Raw genomic sequence first — 25,222 nt, 5'->3', positions numbered from 1 at the left:
CGGGTGCCTGCCCCCCGGCATGGCTTTAGCCGACTGGCCTGCGCCGTGGCTGTGGGTCGCCGGCTTCGGGCTGCTGCTCCTCGTCCTTGTCCTGCTCGTGAGCCCCCGCGGCTGCCGCGCTCCGCGGAACCTCCGCGGCCTGCTCATGGCGCGCAGTGAGCGGCTGCTCTTCCGAATCGGGTTTGTGCGGCCGGGCTTCGGCGGGATGCGGGGCTCGGGAAGGCGGGAGCTCTGGGGAAGGGACCAAGAAGCAGGGGCTGCGGGAGGGCTTAGGAAAGGGCATGCAGTGGGGAATCCGGGGCCAGAGAAGAGAGATCGGAGAGGCGCCGTGGAGAAGCTACTGAACTGGAGGAACTGGAGAGGAGGACAGACTTTGAGGACACGAAAGAGTTGGGGGGCTGGAGAAATAGAATAGGATGGGGGAGCAGGGAAGGGGGAGTGGGGGGGATGGGCCAAGGTAGTCAGGGAAGGGTGCGTGAGAGAAGCTGGAGACAGGGAGATGTAAAGGGGGTGGTTGCAGGAGCCCCGTGCCGGTATGACCATCCCTGTCTGGGGCTAAGGTCCCCAGAGGCCCGCCTCCCTCCCCCAGTTGGCAGGTGCAGGAGAGAATGTCTGCCTCACTGGAAACCTCCAACTCCTTTCCATGTCCCTCTTCCCACCATCCAACTCCCCACCACTCGAGGTGGGCTCTTCTGTCCCAAGGAGGAGTCCCAGCCCTGTAGGTCAGTCTGTTCCTTTCCTTCTGTTCCTGCACCCTGAGCAGAGTCCAAAGTCCCAGGCTGTGAAATTTGACCAAACCACTTAACCTGACTTGTGGAGGCTCACTGATCTCTGGTGACTTGTCCCCAAGTCTGCAGAGGACTCCCTGCCCCCCCCTTGCCCTTTCTTCCTGGGTCCAGACACAGCGGTAACCAGCTGTGTTCTGCCACAGAGAGGCAGAGAAGGAGCCACAAGATGTCGGGCCTGTCAGGGCCCCTTCCCTTTCCCACGACCAGTTGTCCTCCATTGGGAGAAGTGGGGCCATGGGACAAGACTTCAAGCCAAAGGTTAGGGACAATGATGCTAGGAATGAGAATTGTGGGAACCCTGGCCATGGGCCAGTTTGTGGGGAGGACCTAAGCCTAGGAATTTCCTGAGTTGCAGAGAAGACATTGTGCAATTCATCCCCTCCTCCCCAGACCACCCCAGACACTCCTAGAGCTTCAGCCCTAGGATTCTACTGACACTCGGATCTAAGAAATGGAGATATAAAGGCCTACAGTAGAATCCTACTGACACTCAGATCTAAGAAATGGAGATATAAAGGCCTAGCAGGCAGGAAAAAACAGAAAAACGTGTGTGTGTGTGTGTGTGGTGGGGGAACCGTGTATATGTGTGTCTTTTGGAGCATTCATATCTCTAATATTCCAAACATTGGTCATGTTCTAGATAATGCTGCAATCAATTTACCATTGCTCTACAAATAGCATAAATAATGAGATTCACAAATATTTAAATATCTTCATATTTGGGATATTAAAAAGCATTTCTTCCTACAAAATTTCTGGGAATTTTACATGTCTACTTAGAGAGGAATTTTTTTAGATCTACTTCTAGCTTTCAAAATTGATAAATTGAAGTCATACAAATAGCCTGAGGAATTGGAAATTAGAAGTGTCCCTTGGGAGCTAGGAGAACCCTGGTGGCATAATGGTTAAGAGCTACGACTGCTAAGCAAAAGGTCGGCAGTTCAAATCCACCGGGTGCTCCTTGGAAACTCTATGGGGCAATTCTACTCTGTCCTGTAGGGTCTCTATGAGTCAAAATTGACTCGACAGCAAGAGGTTTCGTTTGTTTTTGTTTTTGTTTAGGAGCTAGAATCAGAAGTCCCCAGATCAGAATCCCCAAGGTCTCACCTCAGAATCCTGAGGGGTTTTGAGTATTTCTGGAATTTGGGATCTGGGAGTTTCCTATCCCCAAACTTGGAGCTCTCAAAGAGCTTCTTCAGAATTCAGTATTCCTCTGGGCTACCCTGGAAACCTGGTGGCATAGTGGTTAAGTGCTCCAGCTGCTAATCAAAAGGTTGGCAGTTCAAATCCACCAGGCATTCTTTGGACACTCTGTGGGGCAGTTCTACTCTGACCTATAGAGTTGCTATGAGTCGGAATCGACTTGATGGCAACAGGTTTTTTTTTTTTTTTCCTGGGCTTTCCCATGTCTGGATTTCAAGGTCGCCCTGGAATCAGTTTTCCAGATCAAATCTTTAGAGCTGAAGGGCGTGCCTGGAATCAGAATTCCAGACTGGCCACTCTAGGATCTGGGAAACAATCAGTTTAGTCCCATGGGGGAGGGGCTGCTTGCTGGCAGGAGGGAGAGGGGTGTTACCAGGAAATGGGAAGGGGGAAATAGGCAGGTGTTGATACTGTGGGGGTGCCCACAGGGCCTCCAGGAAGTATGGAGAGGGAGGGGGACGGGATGGGGACAGGACATGTTGGGGAGGGGCAGACGCATGGTTATGCTCCATCCTGAAGGTATGGCTGAGATGACTACAAATCAAGGTTTCTATTGGGGGCTGGAAAACAGATGATGGAAATATTAAGCAATGTCTGAGAGAGCTGTTGTTCATTAATAAGAATAATCACTGGTATTTGACCATTTAATAACAGGCTTTCCTCAAATACTGTATAACCACAATTGCCTTGGGGTAGGGTTGGCTGGGCATAATGAATGCAGGAGAGTAGACCGGAGCTAACCTGAGGATACACATGTTTGGGGCTCTGCGGGGTCTGGGAGACAGTGTATGTAGTAGCTAAGCACATAGGGTACAGGGTTGGACAAACCTGCTTTTGAATCCATGTTGTTGCTTAATAGCTGTGGACCTTGGACAAGCCACTCAACCTCTCTGTGCCTCAGTTGTTTGCACCTGTAAAACAGGGATAGTAATAGTGTCTACTTCACAGGGCTCCATGGAGGATCAAATGGAATCGTTCATGTAAGTGCTCAGGAAATGTTAGCAATTGCTCATTCTGTAGCATGGGGATATGCGGAGTAGGGTGGGCAGGCACCAGCCAGGCTTCTTCTGGAGCTTCCTTACATACTTTCAAAGCCCATCCTAACCACCCACCCATCAGGAAACCCCACATCCCTCCATTCATTCAATGAACACCTAACTGCCCTGGGTCGGGACTGTGAGATCACAGATGTGAGTGGAGCTCTGGCTGCTGTTCTTCAGGAGTAGGGGAAAGAGGAGCACGTGACCAGGTCTAAGCAGGGGCCCAAATGCTCTGTGGCAGCGACCAGGGTGTGGCAAGTTGCCCTGGAGTGACAGGGTGTGCCTAAAGAGTCTGGAACTCTTCCGTGTGTGCACCTTGCTTTATACCTCAGTTTCCCTTTTGCTTCTTGGCCTTCTCAGTGGTAGTTGAAGGGGGTTTGCAGATGGGGCCTTGAGGAAAGCCTCCGTCTACAGAATGGAGGTGATGGGGGAACAAGGGTGGGCTGGTGCAGGGCTCAGAACATCTTGCAGAGCTGAGGAGGTGGCCAGCGGCCATCCTTTGGAGGTGGGCAACCCTAGCTGACCAAGCCCTCCCTCCCTGAGCAAGCCCCCTCTCCACTCCTGGGCTTAGAGGGTCTTTCTTGACCCACCTGACCCAAGTAAAACCAATTGCCCCAGAATAGGCCTTGCTTGTTCCACTTCTGCAAGATGAAACAGGCCAAGGAGGCCCACTGGCTTGATTTTAAGAGCTGGCAAGAATTTGGACCCTATGCTTCTTGAGTGAATGGCCCACCTCCTTATGGCCCAAGAGGCCAGGCAGGGGCAGTGAGCTGGGCCACCCACACAGCCTGGCAGGAACAAGGAGGGGAACAGGGACCACTTATTTCCTACAGGCCTCTGGGATCTTGGAGAGCTCCAGTCCAGGGCTCCACCCTGGCCTCCTGGCCTCCCTGCTCTCCCCACTGATCCTGCTTCCCTTCTGCTGCCTGGTTAGTTTTCCAAACCACGACTCTGAGCAGGTTCCCCCCTTCCCCAAGCCACATTGCCTACAGAAAAGAGTTCACACCCCTCACCCAGACCAGCCTAATTCCATCTCCCCAGGCCCTGATCTCTTTCTGTACTTCTGTCTGGGGGCTTGTCACACCTTCCTCCCTGCATCTCTACCTATCAAATTTTCTTGTATCCTCAAAGCTCACCTTTGAAATATATCTAAATCTGAACATTTCTCCCCACCTCCACTGCTACCACCCTGGGCCAAGCCACCATCACCTCTCACCTAGTCAGCCATAACAGCTTCCCAAACTGACTGCTTCCTTCTGCCCCTATACCCCCCAAATACTCTCAACACAGCAACCAGAGTGAAACTGTTAAGATTAAATCAGAACATGTCATTTCTTTGCTCAGACCTTTCCAGAGAGTTTCCTATCTCTCTGACCAAGAGTGAAAGTTCATTCAAAGAATGGCTTAAAGGCCCTATGTGACCTCCCACTGCCTCTCCCCCACCTTACCTTTTACAGCTCTTCACCTTGCAAGCGCACACGGCCCTTTTGGCTTTTCCTCAAACCCTCCAAGATGATCCCACCTCTGGCCCTTTGACTTGCTGTTCTCTTGCCAAAGAATCCTCTTTCCTACTGCTGCTTTTTTTCCCTCAAGTCTCTGCTCAAATTTCACCTTGCTAGAGAGGCCTGCCCAGGCCACCTCATCTAAAAGTAACAGGGCCTTACCCCTGTACTGCCTTGTCATCTAAAAGTAACAGCGCCTTACCCTGTACTCCCTGTCATCTCTACCCTACTCTGTTGTTCTTCGTAGTATTATATGTTAACTTATCTATTAGTTTAGTGTTTGTCTCCCCCAACTAGAATATGAGCAACGTTAGGGAAGAAACTTTGTTCACTACTGTATCCCTGCGTCTGGAGTAGTGCCTGGCACGTAGTTGGCCCTTACTCAGTGTTTTTTGAATGAATGAATGAAAAGGTTGGCTCCGATACCATCTCCATGAAGCCTGCACAGGCTCCCTGGTCAAAATGGACTTCTGCTTCCAGGGCAAGCCCTGGCACCAGCTTCTCTCTCAGAGCTCCTACTGCATATTCTTGCTAGCTCTTGAGTTAGGTGTTCTCAGGTCTGACTCCTCAACTGGACTCCGGCAGGTTGAGCCCAGGGAGTGGGACTGAATTAAGAAGGCCAGGGGTTGGGGTGAGGGCGAGGAGGGAGAGCCCAAAGAAACAAAACAAAACCCAGAGGGCTTCCCTGGGTAGGTGGCCTAGGGTTACAGGGAAGAAGACAGAACTAGTCCAGCCTTCCTGGCCAGGACTGAGGCATAGCAGAGAGGCTGGCCACTCTTTCCCAGCTTTTGGTCCTACTCAAGGGCCCTCAGCAGCCATTTTCCCTCCCTCTCTCTGCTAAAAGCAGGCCTCCTCCGGAGGGAGCCGCACTGGCCTCGTGAGCAGGCTTGCTCTGACCACATGAAGGCTCTGCCCTTCTCCTGGGTATAGGGAAGTGTCCCCCCTCCCTGCCCCCTTATTCTAGCAGCTTCAGGAAACTATCACTCTCCAGAGCCTTTTTATCTGTCTCATTAGCTTCTTTAGTTTCCCCAGTTTTGAGAAAGCACAAAACACGGAGCCTCTCTCTTTATCCCTAAAGGTCCATGGAGCAGGCCCTGGCTCCAGTAGAACTCTGTGCCCTGGTGGCCCCCCAGCCCTCAGACAGGCATTTCTGGGTTTGGTTTCATGAAGAGTTGCTTGTCCCTGGTCAGGTGCAAAGCCTGGGCACCCTGGGTCTGGGGGGGTGGGGGGCAGGAAAGGGGAACCAAAACGCTCCCTGACCAGAGGCCTCACCAACCTGGGCGTGCCTGTTGGGTTTCAGTGGAGTCCAAGGCCATTTAGGGAACATCAGAGGGAGAGATAGGGAGAGAGTGACCTTGGTGATAAGGGCTTTCCAGGTCCTTCTGCTTGATGCTGTAAAAAACCCATTGCGGTGGAGTCGATTCTAACTCATAGCAACCCTATAGGACAGAGTAGAACTGCCCCAATAGAGTTTCCAAGGAGTGCCTCGTGGATTTGAACTACCGACCTTTTGGTTAGCAGCTGTGGTACTTAACCACTACGTTACCAGGGTTTCCTCTGATGCAGAGCCCCCTTTATCCTGTCCCCTCTACCTGACTGGCCTGAGGCTGGGCCGAAAGGCCTAGTTCGGATGGGCACTTGAAAGCCCTCTGGCGCCTGGGGCTGCCAAGGTTAGTGAAACTGCCCAGGAAGGAGGGGAGGAAGAAGGGCTCCATTGTATGTTCTCCACTGTGTGCCAGAGGGGAGGTGTGTGTGGGCGGAGAGCCGTGTCTCACTGCCCCCAGCTGTTGGTCCCACACGGCCTCCCTTGGGGCTGGAGGTTCATACCAGAGAAGCCGTGCTGTGGTTCAGTGAGGTGAGAAGTGAAAAGGGCTTCCTGACCCCACACCAGTGTGGCTGGTACTATGTGGGCTGCTGGCACCCCACAGGCGGAACCTTCAGGCCCACTGCAGGGACTCTCCCCAGGCCTGCTGTCACCCCCCACACCCACCCTTGCCTGCCCCGAAGAAAAGAAGAAAAGCGGTTTTTTCATCTCCCACGTGGGTCCCCAGAGGACTGGTCAGGAAGCGTTATTTTCTTTTTGATGAAGTGATAGTAGCTAGTTCTGGGCCCCAGAACTGCTGAGTCAGAATCCAGGAAGGGAGTGGGGAGGGAGAGGAGAAGTTCAGAATTTTCTTGTTTTAACCAACATCCCCAGATAATTCCAGTGCAGGTGATCCGAGGTCCACCTTTGAGAAGCACTGTCCTAGATCCCAGCTTTGTGACCACACCTGGGAACCCTGCAGCAGAGCGTTTGAATCCCATATCTGGCCTGGGGTATGTAAGTCACCTGACCTATCTGGGTCTCAGCTGCTCTTTTAGAGAAGGGGAGTGCTTGGTTTTACAGAAAGGGCAACTGAGGAGGCTTGGGCAATGAGTGAGAGTCTGCCCCCAGGCCCTGACCAGACTTCCTGCTTCTTGCCTCCCGCAATAGGTGAAAGGAAGGTGTATATCTGGTAACTGCTGAGAAACCCAAGGCCTGTTGCACGGGGTGTGATGACCTAGCTGGTCTGGGAGCAAAGGGAGGCTAAGAGATAGAAGGACACAGGTTCTTCTCAGCTACTCCTCCACCTTCACATTTTCCCCTCTGGGGTCTATTCTTCTTCCCTAAATTCTCTTCTCCATCTGGCTCATGATGCTATCCTTGGACCCCTCAATCCATTCCTAACCCAGGATTAGGGGTCACTGAGCTGGATTTGGAAGGGATCTTCAGGACTGTCTGATTCAGGTGTCCCATCCTGAGGTCTGCAGTCTCTTACCCTCTGCAATTGTCTGCAAAATGTTGCATGTGTAATATGGTCCAGAAGGAGGAGTCATAGCATTTACCAGACTCTCCAAGAAGTTTATGACCCAAAGAGGCTAACACCAGCGCTCCAGGAAGCCCTGGAGGCCAAATTCCAAGGCTGTGTGTCTGGGTCATTGTAACCACCCAGCGTATCATTCTCAAAGGAGCTGGATCTACCCCCAAACAGTTTAGACCCATTCATCTCATCCTACTCCTTCATTTGGGGTTTGAGGAGAATTTCAATAGTCGAGAGTCTGCAATCAGGGTCAGGCTGCCTGCAGATGAATCTCTGCTCTACCACTCAGTAAGCTGTGATCTTGAGCACATCACTTCTCACCTCTCTGGCCCTCAGTTTCCCTGTCTGTAAAATGGAGATAATGATAATGCTACCTGCCCTGGTGGTATTCTGAGGATGACTTGATTTCACTGATGGGAAGCACTGAGTTTAGGGCCTGCTCACAGGAAGGGGCAAGAAAAGCCATTGTGATGATAATTGTTTGAAAGATGAGGAAAATGGGCCCTAGAGAGGTGGAGTGACCGGCCCAAGGTGCTGTAACATGTCTGGGGCAGAGGATGGACTGTAAAACCAGTCTGCAGAGCCCAGTCCAGTGCTCTTTCCACCTCCTTACTCTTCCCTGCTCTTTCTCTTCTTCCTGGCTCAGAGGCCCCTGGTCCAGACCCCCAGTTGCCGTTGGGTCAGTTTCAACTCGTGGTGACCCCATGTATATGTATAGTAGAACTGCTCCATAGAGTTTTCATGGCTGTGACCTTTCAGGAGCAAATTGCCAGGTCCTTCTTCCCAGGAGCTTCTGGGTGAGTTTGAACCACCAGCCTTTCGGTTAATAGCCCAGCACTTAACCATTTGTGCCATGCAAGGACTCCTGTGTTCAGACCTCAGGGCAGGGGAAATTGGGACAGTGTGTCCAGTAACACAGCCCCACCCATGCCCCTGGGCCTAGGTGACCTGCTTAGCAGAGCACCCTGCTTGGCCAGGCCTGTGGGTGCAACAAAGAGAGGAGAGGGCAGAGCAGAGGCAGAGGTGGCTGAAAATTGGGCAAGATGCCCCACTGGGCTTTGCTGGACTTCCCCACCTCGGTGTGGCGTGGACCACACAGTTGACAGTTCACCTTCCTGTCTCTTTAACATCTGCATCCCAGCCCACTCCCCACAGTCCAGCCTTTCCTAGTCACTAAGCCAGCATTATTGATGGGTGCTGTACTACTGCTGGGAGGATCCCAGGGGAGATGCAGAGGAGCCACGTGAGGAGCAGGTAGGACGTGGCCAGCGCTGTCTGCCTGCCCTGGGTGAGGTGCTGACCCAGGCACCTGGGTTGTTGCTGGTGTTAGTTGCCCTTGAGTGGCCCCTGCTGCTGAGGAGCTCAGCTCCTTGTGGGAGACCGGGAGGGGGAGACTGAGTGCTCCCGACAGAGCAGAGGGAGGAGGCCTTCTGCTGGGGTCACCAGGGACCACATCTCAGAGGAGATGGTTTGAGCCAGGCCCTGAAGGATGGGTAGGATTTCAGTAAGTAGAGAAGGCCCGGAGGGCAGAGAGGAGGGTATTCCAGGCAGAGAGACAACAGGAGCAGAGGCAGGGAGTGAGGGCAGTAGGTGAAAGTTCACGGAGCAAATCAGTTTCTCATTCAAGAATTTATACACAGCTTGTTTCGTGACCTTGGTTGCAAAGCCCTGAATGTGTCAGCATTCTCCCCTCTGTCTCCCTGGGTTCTCTGTGTCCATTTGCCCAGCTTTCCTACCCCTACTGTCCTTCTGAACTTTGCTTTTGGGAAAATGTTGCCCTTAAGGTCTTGTATAGTTGATTGTTCTAAGGTATATATTCCTCACATATGTTATTGTCCTGTCTATTGTATGGCTATAATGTGATCTCCAGGAGTGATTTCAGTTCCCAGTTTGAAGGATGTCTAAGGGCTGTAGTCTCAGGGGTTCTACCAGTATCTCTCAGACTAGAACATCTGGTCTTACTGGATGAGTTTGAATTTTGTTCTACATTTCTCTCCCACTCTGTCCATGACCTAACATTGTGATCCTGGTCAGCGCAGCAGGGAGTGGTAGCTGGGCACCATCCAGTTCTTGTAGCCTCAGGCTAGTGGAGGCCATGGTTCATGTGGTCCATTAGTGAGTAATTTTGAAATTTTAATGAGTTATTTTAGGTGTTCAAAAAAGGATAGACACAATGACAACCACCACCACCCAGCTTAAGAAATTAAATATGGCAGGTACTGTGGAGGCCCCTGGGCCACCTCCCTGAGTCTATCGTCTCCCCTGCCCCCTGAGATAACACTGCTAAACTGGATGTGGACCATTCTGTCAGTGACCTTTATTGTTTTACCACGTCTGTGTCCCTAAACGATATCCACGATAGTTTTGTATGCTTCTTCATCTTTAATAAGTATTGTCAGATTGTATATTCCCTCTGCATCACGTCCTTTAGCTTCACTTAGGTATTTGAGTATAGTGCATGTTGAGACCTGTTACTGGAAATCATTTGTTTTCCTGGCACCACTGTTTTCCACAATCTGAAGATGTCACAGTTTATTTATTCATTTTACCATTGATGGACATTTAGGGCGTTTCCACTTTTTCACTCTTGAGGGCACAGTGTTTTCACTGGGAAGGGAAGAAGTAGAGTCTTGCCTTGGCTCCAGTTCACGGAAGGCCTGACTAGGGGAGTTGGACAGTCTCCTGTAAGCAGTGGGAGCCATGGAAGGCTTTTGAGGAGGAGCAGGACTCAGTCAAATGCGATGCTTTAGGAACTTACACTTTTGCCAGCGGCTTGCAGTTTGGACTGGAGTTAGAGGAGGCTTCTGTAAGAGCCTAGGTAAGAGCTGCAAGGGCCTGTTCCTAAGACGAACCCGTGTGATCCGGCCAGAGGACCCTGCATTGGTTGCTTACACCAGGGAGAGAGTTAAATGGGGGCTCATGCCGTATAACTGGGAGAATGGCAGGACTTTTCCCAGAAAGAGAGGGAGCAGAAGAGGGGCTGGAGAGGGGAGGTTTGGACCCTGCTTACTGTGATGCAGCTGGCAGGCAGATGAAGGAGAAGGAGCTCAGTAAGTTGAGAGTCATTGGAAGGCATGGTCAGGGAGGGGACAACCCTAGGGAAAGTGTCCCAGCATCACCTGGTTCTCAGGCCCCTTCCTCCCCACCTCCCGGGCCCTGGCTTCGGCTGCTCTGCCCAGTAATCCAGACTCCAGGCCCAGCAAGGCCTCCACCTGTCCCTTCCCCTGACCCCCAAGCTGGATCTCAAGTTCCACATCCGTCCCCATCTTTCTGAAAATCCATCACCCCTTGAGTCCAGGCCCCTCATCTCCCACCTGGATGACTCAGTAGCCTCCTGCCACCTTCACTCTCGCACCTTTCACTGCATCCTCCACACAGCAGCCGAGTGAGCTTTCAAAAATGGAAGTCAGATTCCCCGCTTCAAAACCCGCCAGTAATTTTCCACACCTCTCACCAAGGCCTGCAAGGCCCTCCAGACCTGCCCTTGCCCACCTCACTGACCCTCCTCTGCCTCTTGGCCCTGCCTGGAGACTCAGAGGCTGCCTGCAAGTTCCTAGAACATGCCACACTCCTGCCTGCCTGGGGCCTCAGTACTGACTACGCAGAACAGTCTTCATGCCGGCTCCTTCTTATCTTTCAGTGTCCACTCAAATGTTGCCCTCTAAGAGAGGCCTTCCATGACCACCCTGTCTACAGAAAGGCCTTCTTCCCTTCCAGCTCTTTCCAGCGCCAGCTCTAGTTCAATAGGTTGGTAGTTGATTTGTTTTCTGGTTTATTTTCTGTTGGGCCCTCCTCTAGATAAGCGCCCCAAAGGCAGGGACCTGAATCACTTGTTCTCTGCTGCCTCCTCCGTGACCAGCATGAGCAGTAATATTTTCTAAATAAAGCAAATGCAAAAGAGAGACCTTGTTTATTCTCAGTACACAGTCCCTGTCCTCATGGGTCTTTGTGCCTTCCCCATTGTTGGGGGACAAAACCAAAGCACATAGAATAAGCATCCAACGGTGGAGGACAGTGAACATTTATCAGTCCCTTCCAGATGTACACAACCTCATTCAAGCAGCTGTTAGGGGTGCGGGTTGAATTTGGAAAAGAACCAACAGTTGCTAAACACCTTCCACCTCCTAGCCCCTCAACTGAGTGCCCTACATTATCTTGTGTGTGTGTGTGTGTTAAATGGGAAAACAACTTTATTTCAGTTGGGGGGCAGGCAGGCATCCCAGCTCGGAACTTCTGGAACCGCTTCTTGGTGCTGGTGGCCTTGGTGCCCTTGAGCACGTTGAAGTGCATAGTCTTGCTCAGGGGCCAGCATTCATCCACCATGATGATGTCGATCTGAATGTCCCTGAAGCAGGGGGACAGGTGCACGGGTATGTTTTTATGGCACTTCTCAAAGCAATTGTACTTGCAGATATCGTGGAGGTAGTCATGGTGGGTGACAGTGGTCTTTTGCATCTTCATATTGATTACCACACTACACAGAATGTGCCCTTGGATGGAGATATTACCAGTGAAGGGGCATATCTCATCAGTGTAGGTGCCCTCAATGGCCTCTTTGGTGTCTTGAAGCCCAGACCAATGTTCTTGTAGTAACGCGGGAGCTTCTCCTTACCGATTTCTCCAAGCTGGTCCCTCTTCTTGTTTGGGAAGATGATCAGCTGCTTTTGGTAAACACGCTTGGTCTGAATGTCTTCCATCTTCCTGGCCACTTGGGAAGAAGACCTTTATCTTATTGTATGTCATTTCATCTTCACACTGTCCTGCAGGGGTAAGTCATGGTATTACCATTTTATAGATGGGGAACCTGATGTGTGAACCAATGACTTGCCTAAGGTCACAGAACAGGGGCCAAGCCAAAACTGGAGCCTGATCTTTTTGTTGCCAGAACCCCAGCACCATCCATAAGCTGATGTAGGGAGAAAGGAATTCAAGTAAAGGACTCTGGGCATGGGTGTGAGGTGGGTGTCAGGGCACAGAAAAAAGGGTAATTTTATTTAATTTTTTAACTTTTCATTTTGGAATAACTTCAGGCTTGCAAAAATAATACAAAGAATTCCCATGTACCCTTCACCCAGTTCCCCTAAATGTTAACATCTTTCATAACTCCACCAAGAAACGAACTAAACCAAGAAACGAACATCAATACAATACTATTCACTATTCTCCAGACCTCATTCAAAGTTCTCCACTTGTCCCACAACTGCCTGGTCCAGAATCCCATCCAGGATCCCACACTGTATTTAGTCTCCTTAGTCTCTTCCTGTCTGGAGCAGTTCCCCAGACTTGCCTTGTCTTAAGATCTGACACTTTTGGAGAGTGCTGGCTAGATATCTTGTAGAATGTCCTTCATTTTGGATGTTGTCTTAGTCATCTAGTGCTGCTATAACTGAAATACCATGAGTGGATGGCTTTAACAAACAGAAATTTCTTCTCTCACAGATTAGGAGGCTAGAAGTCTGAATTCAGGGTGCCAGCACCGGGTAAAGGCTTCGTCTTTCTGTCAGCTCTGGGGGAAAGTCCTTGTTATCAATCTGCCCCTGGTCTAGGAGCTTCTCAATGCAGGGATCCTGGGTCCAAAGAGCACGCTCCACTCCTGGCTCTTCTTACTTGGTGGTAATGAGGTCCCTTCCCTGTATGCTTGCTTCTCTCTTTTATATTTCAAGAGATTTACTCAAGATACAGCCTAATCCTATAGATTGAGTCCTACCTCATTAACATAGCTGCCTCAAATCCTGCCTCATTAACATCATAGAGGTTAGAATTTACAACACATAGGAAAATTACATCAGATCACAAAATGGAGGACACCCACACAGTACCGGGAATCATGGCCTAGCTAACTTGACACATTTTGGGGGCATATAATTCAATCATAGCAGACGTGTCTGCTCTTTTCTCATGAATAAATTATGGTTATGTATTTTTGGCACGAGCACCGCAGAAGTGATGCTATACCCTCCTCAGTGCATCGCATCAAGATGCAAATGATGTCTGCATATCATTACTGGAGAGGTTAACTTCCATCACTTGGTTAAGGTAGAGCCTGGCAGGTCTCTCCACTCCCTTTGTAATTAGTATCTTGCAGGGCAGATACTTTGAAACTATGCAAATATCCTCTTTCCTAACATGCTTGGGTGATTTGGCCAAGGTATCTGGGTGGTTGAGCTACAACTGCTAGCCAAAATGTCGGCGGTTCAAATCCACCAGCCACTCCTTGGAAACCCTATGGGGCAGTTCTACTGTGTTGTATGGGGTCACTATGAGTCGGAATGAACTTGACGGCAAGGGGTTTTGGTTTGATCCAGGTGGCAGATTGAGCTCCTATGTGTTAGAAACTCTCAGTGTTACTTGTGTGTTCAGAGCAAGGTAAGAGTAGAGAAACTGGGGTGGTCAAGGAAGGCTTCTTGGAGGAGGGGCAGAATCTAGAGAAGGCAAGGGAAGGGCATTCAAGGTAAGGGAACATGCCCAGGGGAGAGTATGGAGGCAGGGATGTCCTGCCGCTGGTATCCTCCTACTGTTGTGCCAGATCCCTGGGGCACCCCACCTTTAGGGGCCCTGCCCCCATCTCAGCTTTGGAACTAAATTATTTCTACCAAATTGCCATAGAAACCTGCTTAGTTTTTACCAAATTTTTTGTAGACAAATCAGCTAGCTCTTCCCTAAGGGGCCTGAGGAGCAGCTGCCCCTACCCCTACTCCCCCCGCCAGCCTCTTACAGTAAATCCCTGTAGAGATTTAGGGTCCGTCCTCCACGCACTCCTACCTCGACTTTTCTGTCTCAGACTCAACCAGAATCCCTTCCACTTTTCATGTATAACCCTAAGTGTTGACTGCTCCACCCAACCCCTGCCTCAGTTTTCATTTTGTGAGGGGAGGGCCTAAGACAGATCCTTCCCATACTGGCAGGGCTGGCTACATAATTTACACCGCCCATTGCAAAATGAAATTTTAAGGCCCCTTGTTCAAAAAGTGGAGCCCCGGTGGTACAGTGGCTGAGAGTTTGGCTGCTAACCAAAAGTTAGGCAGTTCAAATCCACCAGCCATTCCTTGGAAACCCTATGGGGCAGTTCTACTCTGTCGTATAGGGTTCCCATCAGTCGGAAACGACTCGATGGCAACGGGTTTGGTTTGGTTTTTGTTCAAAAAGCAGGAAAAAAGTGCTTTATAGGTACTAAAATATAAAGCTTTTCCCTTTCTTTTATAATCTCTCTTTTGACTTGCCATGATGTTTTTAATTTGCTATTTAACATTCTAAGTAAAGAAAAATTAAAAAGTTCAATGATTAGCGTGAATATTATTGTCCATCTTTATATTGTGTAATGCCAATTTTAAATGCCAACCTAAGAACATTTAACTCACGTGGAATCACTGGAATCTCACGATTCACACTTCATAACGTGTACATGCATATATATTTCGTTCTTAACCAGAAACGGTGGCAAGGCTGCTCAATACTAACTCAGCAGTTCTTATTTCACTTGTTGATACGCGTACATTCTACCAACACTCTCTACCGTTGGCTACTGACGAGTAAGGAAGGACCTTCCCTTTCCTTCTGTGTCATCCTTTTCAGCATCAGTGGTTAGAAAATACAGGGCACTTCATGCATTTTAAACTAATTCTGGTTGAACTGAAAGCACCGCCTCTTGGGTCGGTCTTAAAGGTACACTTACCTGTTCTTTCTCACTTTGAGTCTTACTCAACTCCCACACACAGTGAGCCCACTAGATTCTGTGCTCATGGGACATTATGAATGCTATCTGTGTATGGGGGGCAAAGAATGGAGGCTACACATACTGTGTGTCCCCTCCATTGTGCTCCATTGTCCCCCAGACTCCACTTAGAAGACACAGGTTCAAAGATAAAATCATTTCAAGGTGGCAACAGCAGAGCATTAAACCAAGTACAGGGCCCTTCTGCGCGTGGGGCCCTGTCTGACTGCGTGAATGGTCAGCCCACCCATCTTCGCCTCTCGCTGTGTCTTCCACCAAACAGCCAAACAGTACTAATAGTTTCTCCAAGCAAGCCCCCTGCTGTTTCCTGCCTCTGGGCCTTTGCCTGTTGTTTCCTGTACCCCAGTGGTCCTCCAGTGTGGGTCCCTGGACCAGCAGCATCGGCATCGCCTGGGGAGTTGCTAGAAATGCGTGTTCCCAGGGCCTACTCCAGACCTACTAAATGGGAAGCTGGAGAGAGGGCCCAGCACTCTGTTCTTTAACACGTCCCTTGGGCGATTCTGATGCGTGACCACCACTGCTCTTCCTGAAATATTTTCCCACCTCATTTCAGCTACCTGAGTCCTATTCCCCCTTCACTGTGAATATTGCTTCATGGGGGAGGCCCAGCCCTGGGCTGGATGAAACTAACTCTCCCAGTCTCTTCTGGGAGTTCCTCACTTCACACCTCCCCTGTCTCAGGCTCTGCATGTGTCTGTCTCGGTCTTCATCTTGTCCTGGGTCTGAGCAGGGCAAACAGTAGGCACATAATAAGTGAGGGTGCAACTGTATCAATGCAGGGAATGGCCAAGGAAGTGGAGAGGAGGTGCCTGCAGGATCACGCAGGGGTCCAAGCGGGAATGGGAGAGGGGCTGACACAGAACATCCCCACTCCAGGTACAGCCTGTATACGCGCACCTGGCTCGGATACCTCTTCTACCGACAGCAGCTGCGCAGGGCTCGGAATCGCTACCCCAAGGGCCACTCCAAAACCCAGGCCCGCCTCTTCAATGGTGAGCTGTGGCCGTCCCTGGCCATCATCCCCCTAACTGACCCCACCCCATCCTCCCTGCCTACTCCCTTCATATAGCCCAATGGCCTTGCTCTCTGCTTGCCACCCCACCCACAGCCCCTTTCTGTCCCCCAGGAGTGAAGGTGCTTCCCATCCCGGTCCTCTCAGACAACTACAGCTACCTCATCATTGACACCCAAGCCCGGCTGGCTGTGGCAGTGGACCCTTCAGACCCTCGGGCTGTACAGGTGAGAAGGGAGTGGGGGTCAGGGGAGCGCTTGGGGTCACCTTCCACTTGCTAGAGAGGGGTTGACCCTGGTCCCTCTGCCGATGGGATGTGGCACTTGCCACTCCTGCACCCTCCACGGACACATACACACACACACACACACACCCCTCTACACAAATACACAAAGACCCCCTCATATACAACATGGGGGAGGAGCAAGTATCTAGAGCAGGGTAGATGAAGTAGGGAGGGTAGGAGTGGGGGGACCAGGGCCCAAGGGAGAGGTATGCTGACACCGGAAGTGGGCCTAGTGAGTTTCCTGTCATCTCTCACTCTTTGTGGTCCGCTTTCTGACCCTCTTTCTTCCTTCCTCACGTCTGTCTGTCAATATTTGGGTCAGTCTTTCCCTCCCATTTCTTATTTCTCTGTGTTCGCTTGTGTCTGTGTCTCTAGCCCCTCTCCTCTCCTCTCCACTACCTCCCCACCCTCCCCCATGTACCCATGCTGGGTCTTAGTCAGTTCCCTCCTCCCCCTCTCCTTTCCCCAGCTCTCTCCTCCTTCTCTTTTTCCTCTTCTCCCCACCCAGCACCCCACCCCTACCCCCATCTCTTTCTGCTTTGTCTCTCCCTTCACTTCCAGTTCCTCAGTCTGAATACTGCCTCCTCTTTCCCTCCCAGGCTTCCATTGAAAAGGAGGGCGTTACCTTGGTTGCCATTCTCTGCACCCACAAGCACTGGTAAGGGGCTGCGTGGGGGAATCTGGAAGCAGTTTTCCCTGGCCAACCCTTGCCCAACTGGGCTTGCAGGACTGGGCCCAGTGAGATGGGTCAGCTGGGGATCAGGACATCAGGATGGGTGGCAGCACCTTCTTCATGACGTCACTTGGGCACCAGCAGAGATGGAGGGTAGGCACTTCTACCACCCCATTTCTCCAGGCTCCTGAAGACCCAGGGGAGAGGAGGGCAGGAATTCATCTTCCATTCCATGGGCATTTATTAGATGCCTCCGGTGTGCTGGGCATGGGCAAAACTTGTGGTCTCTGCCTTCAAGGAGATCATAGTCCAGTAGCAGGAGACAGGCCTGCATAAAAGTATATCACCATCTGTAAAAATGGCACAGGGGCAGTGTCTGACCTCCTCTAACTTCACAAGGGGGAAGGAGAATCAAGACCAACAGCCCAAGGTTGATTCCTATGAGGCGAAGGTCAGACATGCCTCCTTTCTCAGCCATCTTTACCAATTCTGACACCAGCTGCCCCTCCCACGGCACTCTACTTCTCTGCTGGGTTCGATAATTCATTGCAATGGCCACACAGAACTCACAGACAACACTCACAAGTATGGGGTTCATTAGGGAAGTAACAGGTTACAGTTCAGGTTCAGGAAAGCTCAGGGTATAGTTCTTCCATCAGGAAAGCCTCTTCGAGCTGTGCTCGCAGGCACACCTCTCTCTGGCCCTCAGCCTCTGCCCAGAGTCATTCAGCTTTCTCTCTCCTTGGGCTAGGGAGCCCACCATGCCATCTCCTGCTGCCAGGTCTCTGCCACAGATTCTCGCTGCCTTCAGTGTTACAGCTCTCTCTCAGTCTCCTGGTTCCAGGAGCTTCTCAGTGCAGGAATCCCGGGTTCAAAGGACATGCTGGCTCCTGGCTGTTGGTCCTTGGTGGTGGTGGGATCCTCTCTCTCCTGCTTCTGAGGTGGCTCATTTCAAGCCCAGCAGAATGGCAAAACTGACCAGTCCCTTTGGTGGGCCACAATTACCCTATCACACAGCCCCGCTGAATCAGTTGGGTGGAACTTACAAGATCATGGCTAGAATGGCCACACAAAAGCGATCCATCACACCGCAGCATTAAAAACATTTAGGGGGCATTTGGCACAGGGAACAGGAGTCAGGAGCACCAGGCAAGGTGTGGTCATATCCACTTGCGTGAATTAGAAGGTGATGACCTTGATGCTGAGAAAGTCCAGAAAGATGAGTCAGTATTGGCCAGGTTATTGAGGCCGGGGGTAGGATGGCAAGTTGGGGGAGGGGAGACATTCTGGGCAGGGGAACAACTTGCACAAAGGCCTAGAGGTGTGGACAGCTCAGCCCAGTCTGGGAGCCACAGCCCCCAGGGGCCAAAGGCCCAAAGATGCCATGGGGAGTGGAGACAAGGGACGACAGGAGCCCAGGAATGGTTGCCCCTCTAAGGACCCTTGCCTGTCTTTGCCGTCCTGCAGGGACCACAGTGGAGGGAACCGTGACCTCAGCAGGCGGCACCGGGACTGCCGGGTATACGGGAGCCCTCAGGATGGCATCCCCTACCTCACCCAGTAAGTCCCTGACCCAGGGATGGGATCGCCGTTCTAGGGGCCCTTTCCCTCACCCCATCCTTCGGTGGAGTATTTCATGCATGTCAACAATTGGACCTTCACTAGACTCCTTCCCAGTCATCTGCAGCCTGGCACCGCCCCCCTATCTGATCCAGCGATGGTCCCCTGAAGAGGAAGGGGGAGAGTTTGGGTCTAGACCCTGTGCGCTGGGGGTGCCTTCTCTCTCTGGCGTGGATGCCCACCCTCCTGCGAGTCACCTGGCCCCTTGGGCCTAGAATGGGTACAGAGATCAGCATGGTAAAAGCTCTAGTACCTTCTTTCCCCTATTGTCTTGCTCCCCAGTCCCCTGTGTCATCAAGATGTAGTCAGTGTGGGGCAGCTTCAGATTCGGGCTCTGGCCACCCCAGGCCACACGCAAGGCCATCTGGTCTACCTGCTGGACGGGGAGCCCTATAAGGGCCCCTCTTGCCTCTTCTCAGGAGACCTGCTCTTCCTCTCTGGCTGTGGTGAGTACCCCCACCCCCACCCCAAAGGGGAGAGGTAGGAGGTGAGGAGGAGGGAGGGACAGAGGCCAGGGCAGCTATGGTCCCAGGCAATGCATAAAGCACTGGTTCTCAGGACAGACGTCACGCCGGCAGAGATTCCCACCTACGTTACCCTGGTTTTTTTTTAATATCCCCAAGACTTCTCAAGGGAATGGACAGGAGAGAATGCCTGTGACTGTGTGAAGACCTCGCCACAGGGCATTTGTTTGCATTGGCGGAGCCTGGCTCTCTGATGCAGTGACAGGCGGGACTAGGTTTTGAACAGTTGGGAAGTCCTGAGTGAGAGGATGACCCCGGTGGAGTGTGAGGACCATGAGTTTGGGCTGCATGGAGTCCTAAAGGGCACTACAGCCAAAGGAGTGCTCTTTGGAAAAGCAGGGCTTGGGATTGGGAGAACCAACCTAAAGGTCCTGCGCCCCTCTCCATCCAGATGCCAACATGTGGAATGGAGCCCTTCGGATGGGCTTGGGTGGGGGTGAATAATTGAGCCCACCTCCCTGGAGGGAGGAGGGAATAGATGCATTGGGGGTCAGCTCGCGGCCAGCCTGAGCCACACAGTCTGGTCCTCACCCCTCTCCGTGTATCTCATAACATACCGCCCATACCCTACCCAGGACGTACCTTCGAGGGCACTGCGGAGACCATGCTGAGCTCACTGGACACTGTGCTGGGGCTAGGGGACGACACCCTGCTGTGGCCTGGTGAGGCATTCCTCCCACCCCACCCCCTGCCCCCCCGCCATGCTCTTGGTCTGGGAAGGCTCTCCCAGCCCCTCACTGACCCAGAGACCAGCCAGTGCAGGGCAGAGCTCCTCGCTTCTTTCTGGAGTGCTGGCTCTTTAACACCTCTGCTTCTCACCCCACAGTCCCCTGCCAGCCAGCCCTCGGCCTCTTGGGAGCCCCGAAGGCCCCAGAGGGTCCCAGAGAGATGTCCAGTTTTTCATAGTCAAAGCCAATAGCAGAAATTAGCCTTTGCTTATCTGGGGAGAAACTGATAAATTAACTCAGCATATATCCATTGTCTTATTGTTTACAAAACACGTTCACAAACTTGTCCATTAATCTTCAGAACATTCATTCATTCCTTCCTTCATTTGACAAATACTTTATAGAACACCTACCATGTGCCAGGCTCTGTCCTGGGCATTAGGGAGCAACATCTGTGTCCTAGTTGGCAATAATTGTTTTCTCCACTTTCCACATGAGAAAATTGAGGCTCGAGGAGGTGGTGTGACTTGTCTAAGGTCACACACCTGGGCAGGGGTAGAGCCAGGGCTAGTGTGCAGGTCCTCTAGTCTAGTGGCTTCCCCCTGAACCTCCTTTACCTCTTAACTCATGGTGACTTGTGCCCACATTTAGAGAAGCATTGCTGGGCAGTTGGGATTTTTCTGGGAGCAACACCTTCCTGCCTGGTTGCTGGGTGCCCAGATGTGGCATAGGCCTGGGCCTGGGGCTGGGGAAGACTTTTTCTGACCACACCACCAGTCCCTGTCCTGTGTCCCCATGGCCATTAACGTCCATAGGTCACGAGTATGCGGAGGAGAACCTCGGCTTTGCGGGTGTGGTGGAGCCGGAGAACCTGGCCCGGGAAAGGAAGATGCAATGGGTGCAGAGGCAGCGGATGGAGCGCAAGAGCACGGTGCGGGGCTCGGGCTGGAGAGGAAACTGCTTATGCTGAGCCCCCAGGGAGAGTGGGGCCTGCAGGCACCTCCCCAAAGTTCTGACAGGCTTGATCCTCAGGCCTTCAAGTCAGAACTCCTGGACCCAGGCACGGGAGGTGGGGGGGCTCCCTGCATTGAACTCATGTTCCAGATTTTCTCCATCAAGCCTGGTGCGTCTCACCCCACAGTGCCCGTCCACCCTGGGGGAGGAGCGCTCCTACAACCCGTTCCTGAGGACCCACTGCCAGGCGCTGCAGGAGGCTCTGGGGCCAGGCCTGGGCCCCACTGAGGACGATTGCTTCTCCCGGGCCCAGCTCCTGGAAGAGCTCCGCCGGCTGAAGGACATGCACAAGAGCAAGTGATGCCCCCACCCCAGCCAGCCCGACCCCAAGGTGGGGAGACCGCCCACCTCCCGCACCACACCGTCTATCTCATTTCTACCACCGTCACCTCCATCTGTGCCCACAGCGGCCATCCTTCCCCCACACTGGTCGGGGGAGGGGAGGGACAAGGCCATGCGACTTGAGAAAGGGGACAAGTGGAAGCTTCAGAGACCCCAGGGAGTGAGGCTCTTAGGAGGGGCAGGAGAGAGAGGCCTCGGGACATCTCCAGAGCCTGCTAACTGGGATGGTCCCCTGCTCGCTTCCCTTGCTCCTGAGACTACAGTGAGGACATTATGGAGGCTGCTATGACCACCTCCCTCAGACAGGAGGTCACCCTCAGGCTGTACCCCCGAACCCAGGGCAGCAGGAGCCATAAGGGGATTAAGTCCATCTTCCCCTTTCCCCCTTCCAGGTGGAAAAATGTCAGCCCCCCAAAGTGGCCTAAGGTGTGGTGCCTTGGAAAAGTGATGGCTCAGGTGGCGAGCGAGCCCTGGTTTACTGAGACACTGCCCCTCCCCTCGCCCGGCCTCCCTGCCCCTGCCCCTCCCCCTCTGTCGCGCGCGCAGGCATCTTGCAGACTGAGCCATTCCTCCGGAAGTCTGAGCCACGCCATTCTTAGGTAGGCCCCGCCCCCAAGCCCTCCGGCCAATCCCCTGCAGCCTGGAAGAGGGCGGGTCCTCGTTGCCAAGGAAACCTGGCCCTGAGGCTAAGGCGACACCTAAAGCCGGTTGTGGAGGCCCACGAGCAGTCTTGCGGGTCACATGTTCGTCCAGCACAGGGGGCCCTCTGCCCTTGCCCTGGGCCAAAGAGCACCTCCGTCCGGGAGGGAGAGAGAGCCATGGTCGGTCTCGTGTTCCTCACTTTCGGTCCTTATTTTCAGAGTTTTTGCTCTGGTTAAGAGCTACGTCTGCTAAGCAAAAGGTCGACAGTTCTAATCCACCAGGCGCTCCTTAGAAACTCTATGGGGCAGTTCTCCTCTGTCCTATAGGGTCACTATGAGTCGGAATGGACTCGACGGCAGTCAGTTAACTTCATTCCTCCTGCTTTACCCTCAACCCCTATTCTCTTTCAGTTGGTAAAGGTTTATTTTTAGGCCTCGAAATTCATCTGGTCCCTTTGCAGTTTGCCAAGAACGTTCCCATGTGGTTTCTCCTTTGATCCTGGGCCCCACGGGGGAGGGACAGGGCCTGCGCCTCCACAGCAAAGAGCAGAAATGAAGTCTGGGATCAGAGAGCTCGAGTGAAATGCATCTTCCAGGACCCCAGGCCTGGGCCCTGCATCTGCTCACCCCATTCCGCAGTTCAGTTTCTCCTCGGGTCTCGGGTCCAGGTCTATTTGGGGGCCACAGTGGTCCTGAGCAGCCCGAAGCCTTCTCTTCTCGTGTGGAAGCCTTCCCTTGGGCTGTGCTCGCCTCTGGTTATCCTCCAAGGTGGCCCCTGCTCTCAGTTTCCCCTCATCTTCCCATCTCTGCCTCCCTCTCCAGCCACGGTCTCTGGTACCAACTCTAGCAATACCGTCAGACTAGTTAGAATCCCCCGCCCCCAACACAACGGTATCCTGCCTCGGTGCCTTCGCTCATGCTGTTTCTTCGAACTGGAACGCTTTTCTCTGCTCCCCCTGCCTTGTCTGCCTGGCAAACACCTATTCATCTCTCGCAATCCCACTCAAAGGCCCCCTCCTCCAGGAGGACAACCCCATGCCCTTCCCCCTCCAGGCTACCTCTGCACTTTGTAAATGCTTCTCTTGTGGCAGTTATCACACAGTACTTCACTTGTTTACATGTTTGTTTCCCCTTCTAGACTGTGAATCCTTAAGGGCATGGACTGTATCTTATGCATCTCTGTATTTCTGCGCCTAGCACGGTGCCTGGCACACAGTTGGCGCTCAATAAATGTTGAATGATTGAATGATTTAAATGAAGTTTGATGAATCAATGGCCTGCCTTTATTGCTGGTTGAGTGACAGCAAAGTACCTTTCCACTGTTTTCCTGTCTCAGGTGTAGGCCCACTAACCTTGAGTTACTGGACTTTAAGAGCTTTGGTCAGAATGGACACCATAAATATATTTCTTCCCATGGCACATGTGGATTTAGTTAGGTTTATTATTTGTTTACCTCAGTGTTTTCCAAAGTTTGAGATATGCAGGTGTATCGCCTGGCTACAGAGGAGATGGTTTTAGATGATCACAGCACAGCAGTGACTAACATGTCATGGGCAAGGCCTTGGCGCTAGCCAGTCTTTAACGCCTCTCTAACAAAGAGCCTGACTCCAGGTTGGCACCTTGGTCAGACAACTGTCCCTAGTTAAACCTTAACAGCATTATTTTGTTTTCATTGTATTTGTCTTTGGAGTTTACTTTTGACAAGTGACACCAGTTGCCATTCATGGAAGTGACTACAGATATATTTACTTAAGTAGTAAAACATGAAATAAAGAATAGTACAGGTGACAGACACCTGGCTAAGGCAAAACTCTTGAAGGTGGAACTGAAGCTGAAGACTGGGAAACACTGGATTAGCTCCACACTTCCTTGGGGCCAGCCCAAATCACAGTTTTCCCATCCCTAGCCACAGTTCCACCTCCCCTCTTAGGCACCCCTCAGCCCAGGCCAGGGACCGTGGCACTGGGCCCAGATGTCCTGGATCAGAGCTGCATCTGAGATGGGTGGTCCTTGCCTCCCTCAAAAAGGGTGGCTCCATGTGCTCTGTGATTCTTTCTGGGTCACTGCTGTGTTGGGCAGGCGAGCCCCAAGGACCAGGCCCTGGTCCAAGCAGGTCACTCTGAGCACACCCAGCTCCAAAGAATACTTGGAGAGGCTCCCTGGGGCTGGCAAAGCGCTTTCCTAGGACCTTGGGTAATCCTCCCACAAGCCATCTGTCCTGAATGAAGGGCATCTGCTTCTCCTGGAGCTGTCAGTAACCAGTAACGAACAGGCCACCTGTCCTTGAAGGACAGCAGGTGTCACTGGCCTCAGAGACCTGGGTTCCAGTCCCAGCTCTGTCATTTGACATCCAAAAAATGCTGGGCAATTCACTTTCCTGGCTTCAGTTTCTTCACCTTCCAATGGAGATAACAACCCTGGTTGAGTTAGCATCTTTTTAGTTGTAAGTGAACTTAACACAAAGGGGCTTAAACTAAAAGAGGACCTTACCAGCTCCTGAAATTGAGAAGTGTGGTGTTAGGTCATAGTGCCTTCAGGGCCTCCAACAGTATCTTCATTGCTCAGCTCTGCCTTCTTCTTGAATTGTCATCATTCTCTGTCAGGGTTGCTCCCTGCAGTGGAAAAATGGTCCTAGAACTTCCAGGATTCTAATTCATCACACCTAGCAGAACCTCTAGTAGCTCCAGCCAACTCTGAGTTTTTTAGGCCCACCTTGGGTCATGTGCCCAAACCTGAACCAATCATACAGGTTAGGGAAATGGGCTTCTCTGACTGGACAGGTCAGATCACATGACCACCCCTGGACAGGCAGTGTCAGACCCAGCTGAACCACATGGCCTAAGAGTAAGGGAGGGGTTCCCCAAAGGAACAGGAGATGCTAACTCCAGAAATGATGCAAGGCAGCAAAATCATAAGCCTTCACTAGCAATTCCACTGACTGGAAGCTTTTAGGAAGGTCAGATGAGAAAAGGCATATGAAGTCACTTTGAAAAATGCTACACTGGATTTCTGGTGCTATAATTAATTATAGAGAGGAAATGGAGGTAGACATATGGCCTCAAAGGTGTTTGAATAACATGCAGTTTTAAAAATAACCAGCAAGTGGTTCACTTTGTTTGCTTGCTGGCTTTTTTCTCATTTTTTTCCTGGATCACAGACTATCTCTCTGGGGGTTAAAAAGAAGGAAGGGCAGAGGTTAGGTGGGCAGCCCTCGGGCATTCCAGGGAAAAACAGAACATGTGGAAGTTGTAGAAATGAGTGTGAAAGACACTGTGTGTGCCCGTGTGTGACTGTGTGAGTATGCACTGGGGGTGGTCTTAGTCTTCCAAATCCCCAC

General features: G+C 51.9%; 1 protein-coding gene, 1 long non-coding RNA gene and 1 pseudogene across 2 annotated transcripts in view; 1 reads left to right on the top strand and 2 right to left on the bottom strand.

The window, feature by feature from the left end:
• Positions 1-23,091, top strand: LOC100664434 (probable hydrolase PNKD). The gene is made up of 9 exons (XM_064286686.1): positions 1-180; positions 15,982-16,097; positions 16,232-16,344; positions 17,003-17,061; positions 18,544-18,636; positions 18,979-19,142; positions 19,796-19,882; positions 20,704-20,819; positions 21,030-23,091. Exons 1-9 carry the CDS (start codon positions 20-22, stop codon positions 21,201-21,203), a joined length of 1,083 nt encoding a protein of 360 aa, XP_064142756.1. The 5' UTR covers positions 1-19; the 3' UTR covers positions 21,204-23,091.
• LOC104845486 (small ribosomal subunit protein uS17-like) lies at positions 9,536-13,416 on the bottom strand (annotated as a pseudogene).
• The window catches only part of LOC135231536 (uncharacterized), a 19,360-nt gene continuing 11,081 nt past the window's right edge, over positions 16,944-25,222 (bottom strand). Inside the window, exons 2-3 of the long non-coding RNA XR_010322234.1 lie at positions 24,376-24,497; positions 16,944-18,277 (exon numbers count right to left, since the gene is read on the bottom strand). This is a non-coding gene — a long non-coding RNA (uncharacterized LOC135231536). The remainder of the gene's footprint in view (positions 18,278-24,375; positions 24,498-25,222) is intronic.

The sequence above is a fragment of the Loxodonta africana genome, chromosome 6, assembly GCF_030014295.1.
Source record: "Loxodonta africana isolate mLoxAfr1 chromosome 6, mLoxAfr1.hap2, whole genome shotgun sequence".
Taxonomy (NCBI): Eukaryota; Metazoa; Chordata; class Mammalia; order Proboscidea; family Elephantidae; genus Loxodonta; species Loxodonta africana.
The sequence above is the reverse complement of the archived record's forward strand: the minus strand, read 5'-3'. Positions and strand labels throughout refer to the sequence as shown.

Bases quoted from the DNA above. Each gene is read 5' to 3' on its own strand.
- LOC100664434 (XM_064286686.1), top strand. From the start codon at position 20: ATGGCTTTAGCCGACTGGCCTGCGCCGTGGCTGTGGGTCGCCGGCTTC. The intron at 17,062-18,543 runs GTAAGGGGCTGC...GCCGTCCTGCAG, and splicing joins CTCTGCACCCACAAGCACTG to GGACCACAGTGGAGGGAACC. The intron at 20,820-21,029 runs GTGCGGGGCTCG...CTCACCCCACAG, and splicing joins GGATGGAGCGCAAGAGCACG to TGCCCGTCCACCCTGGGGGA.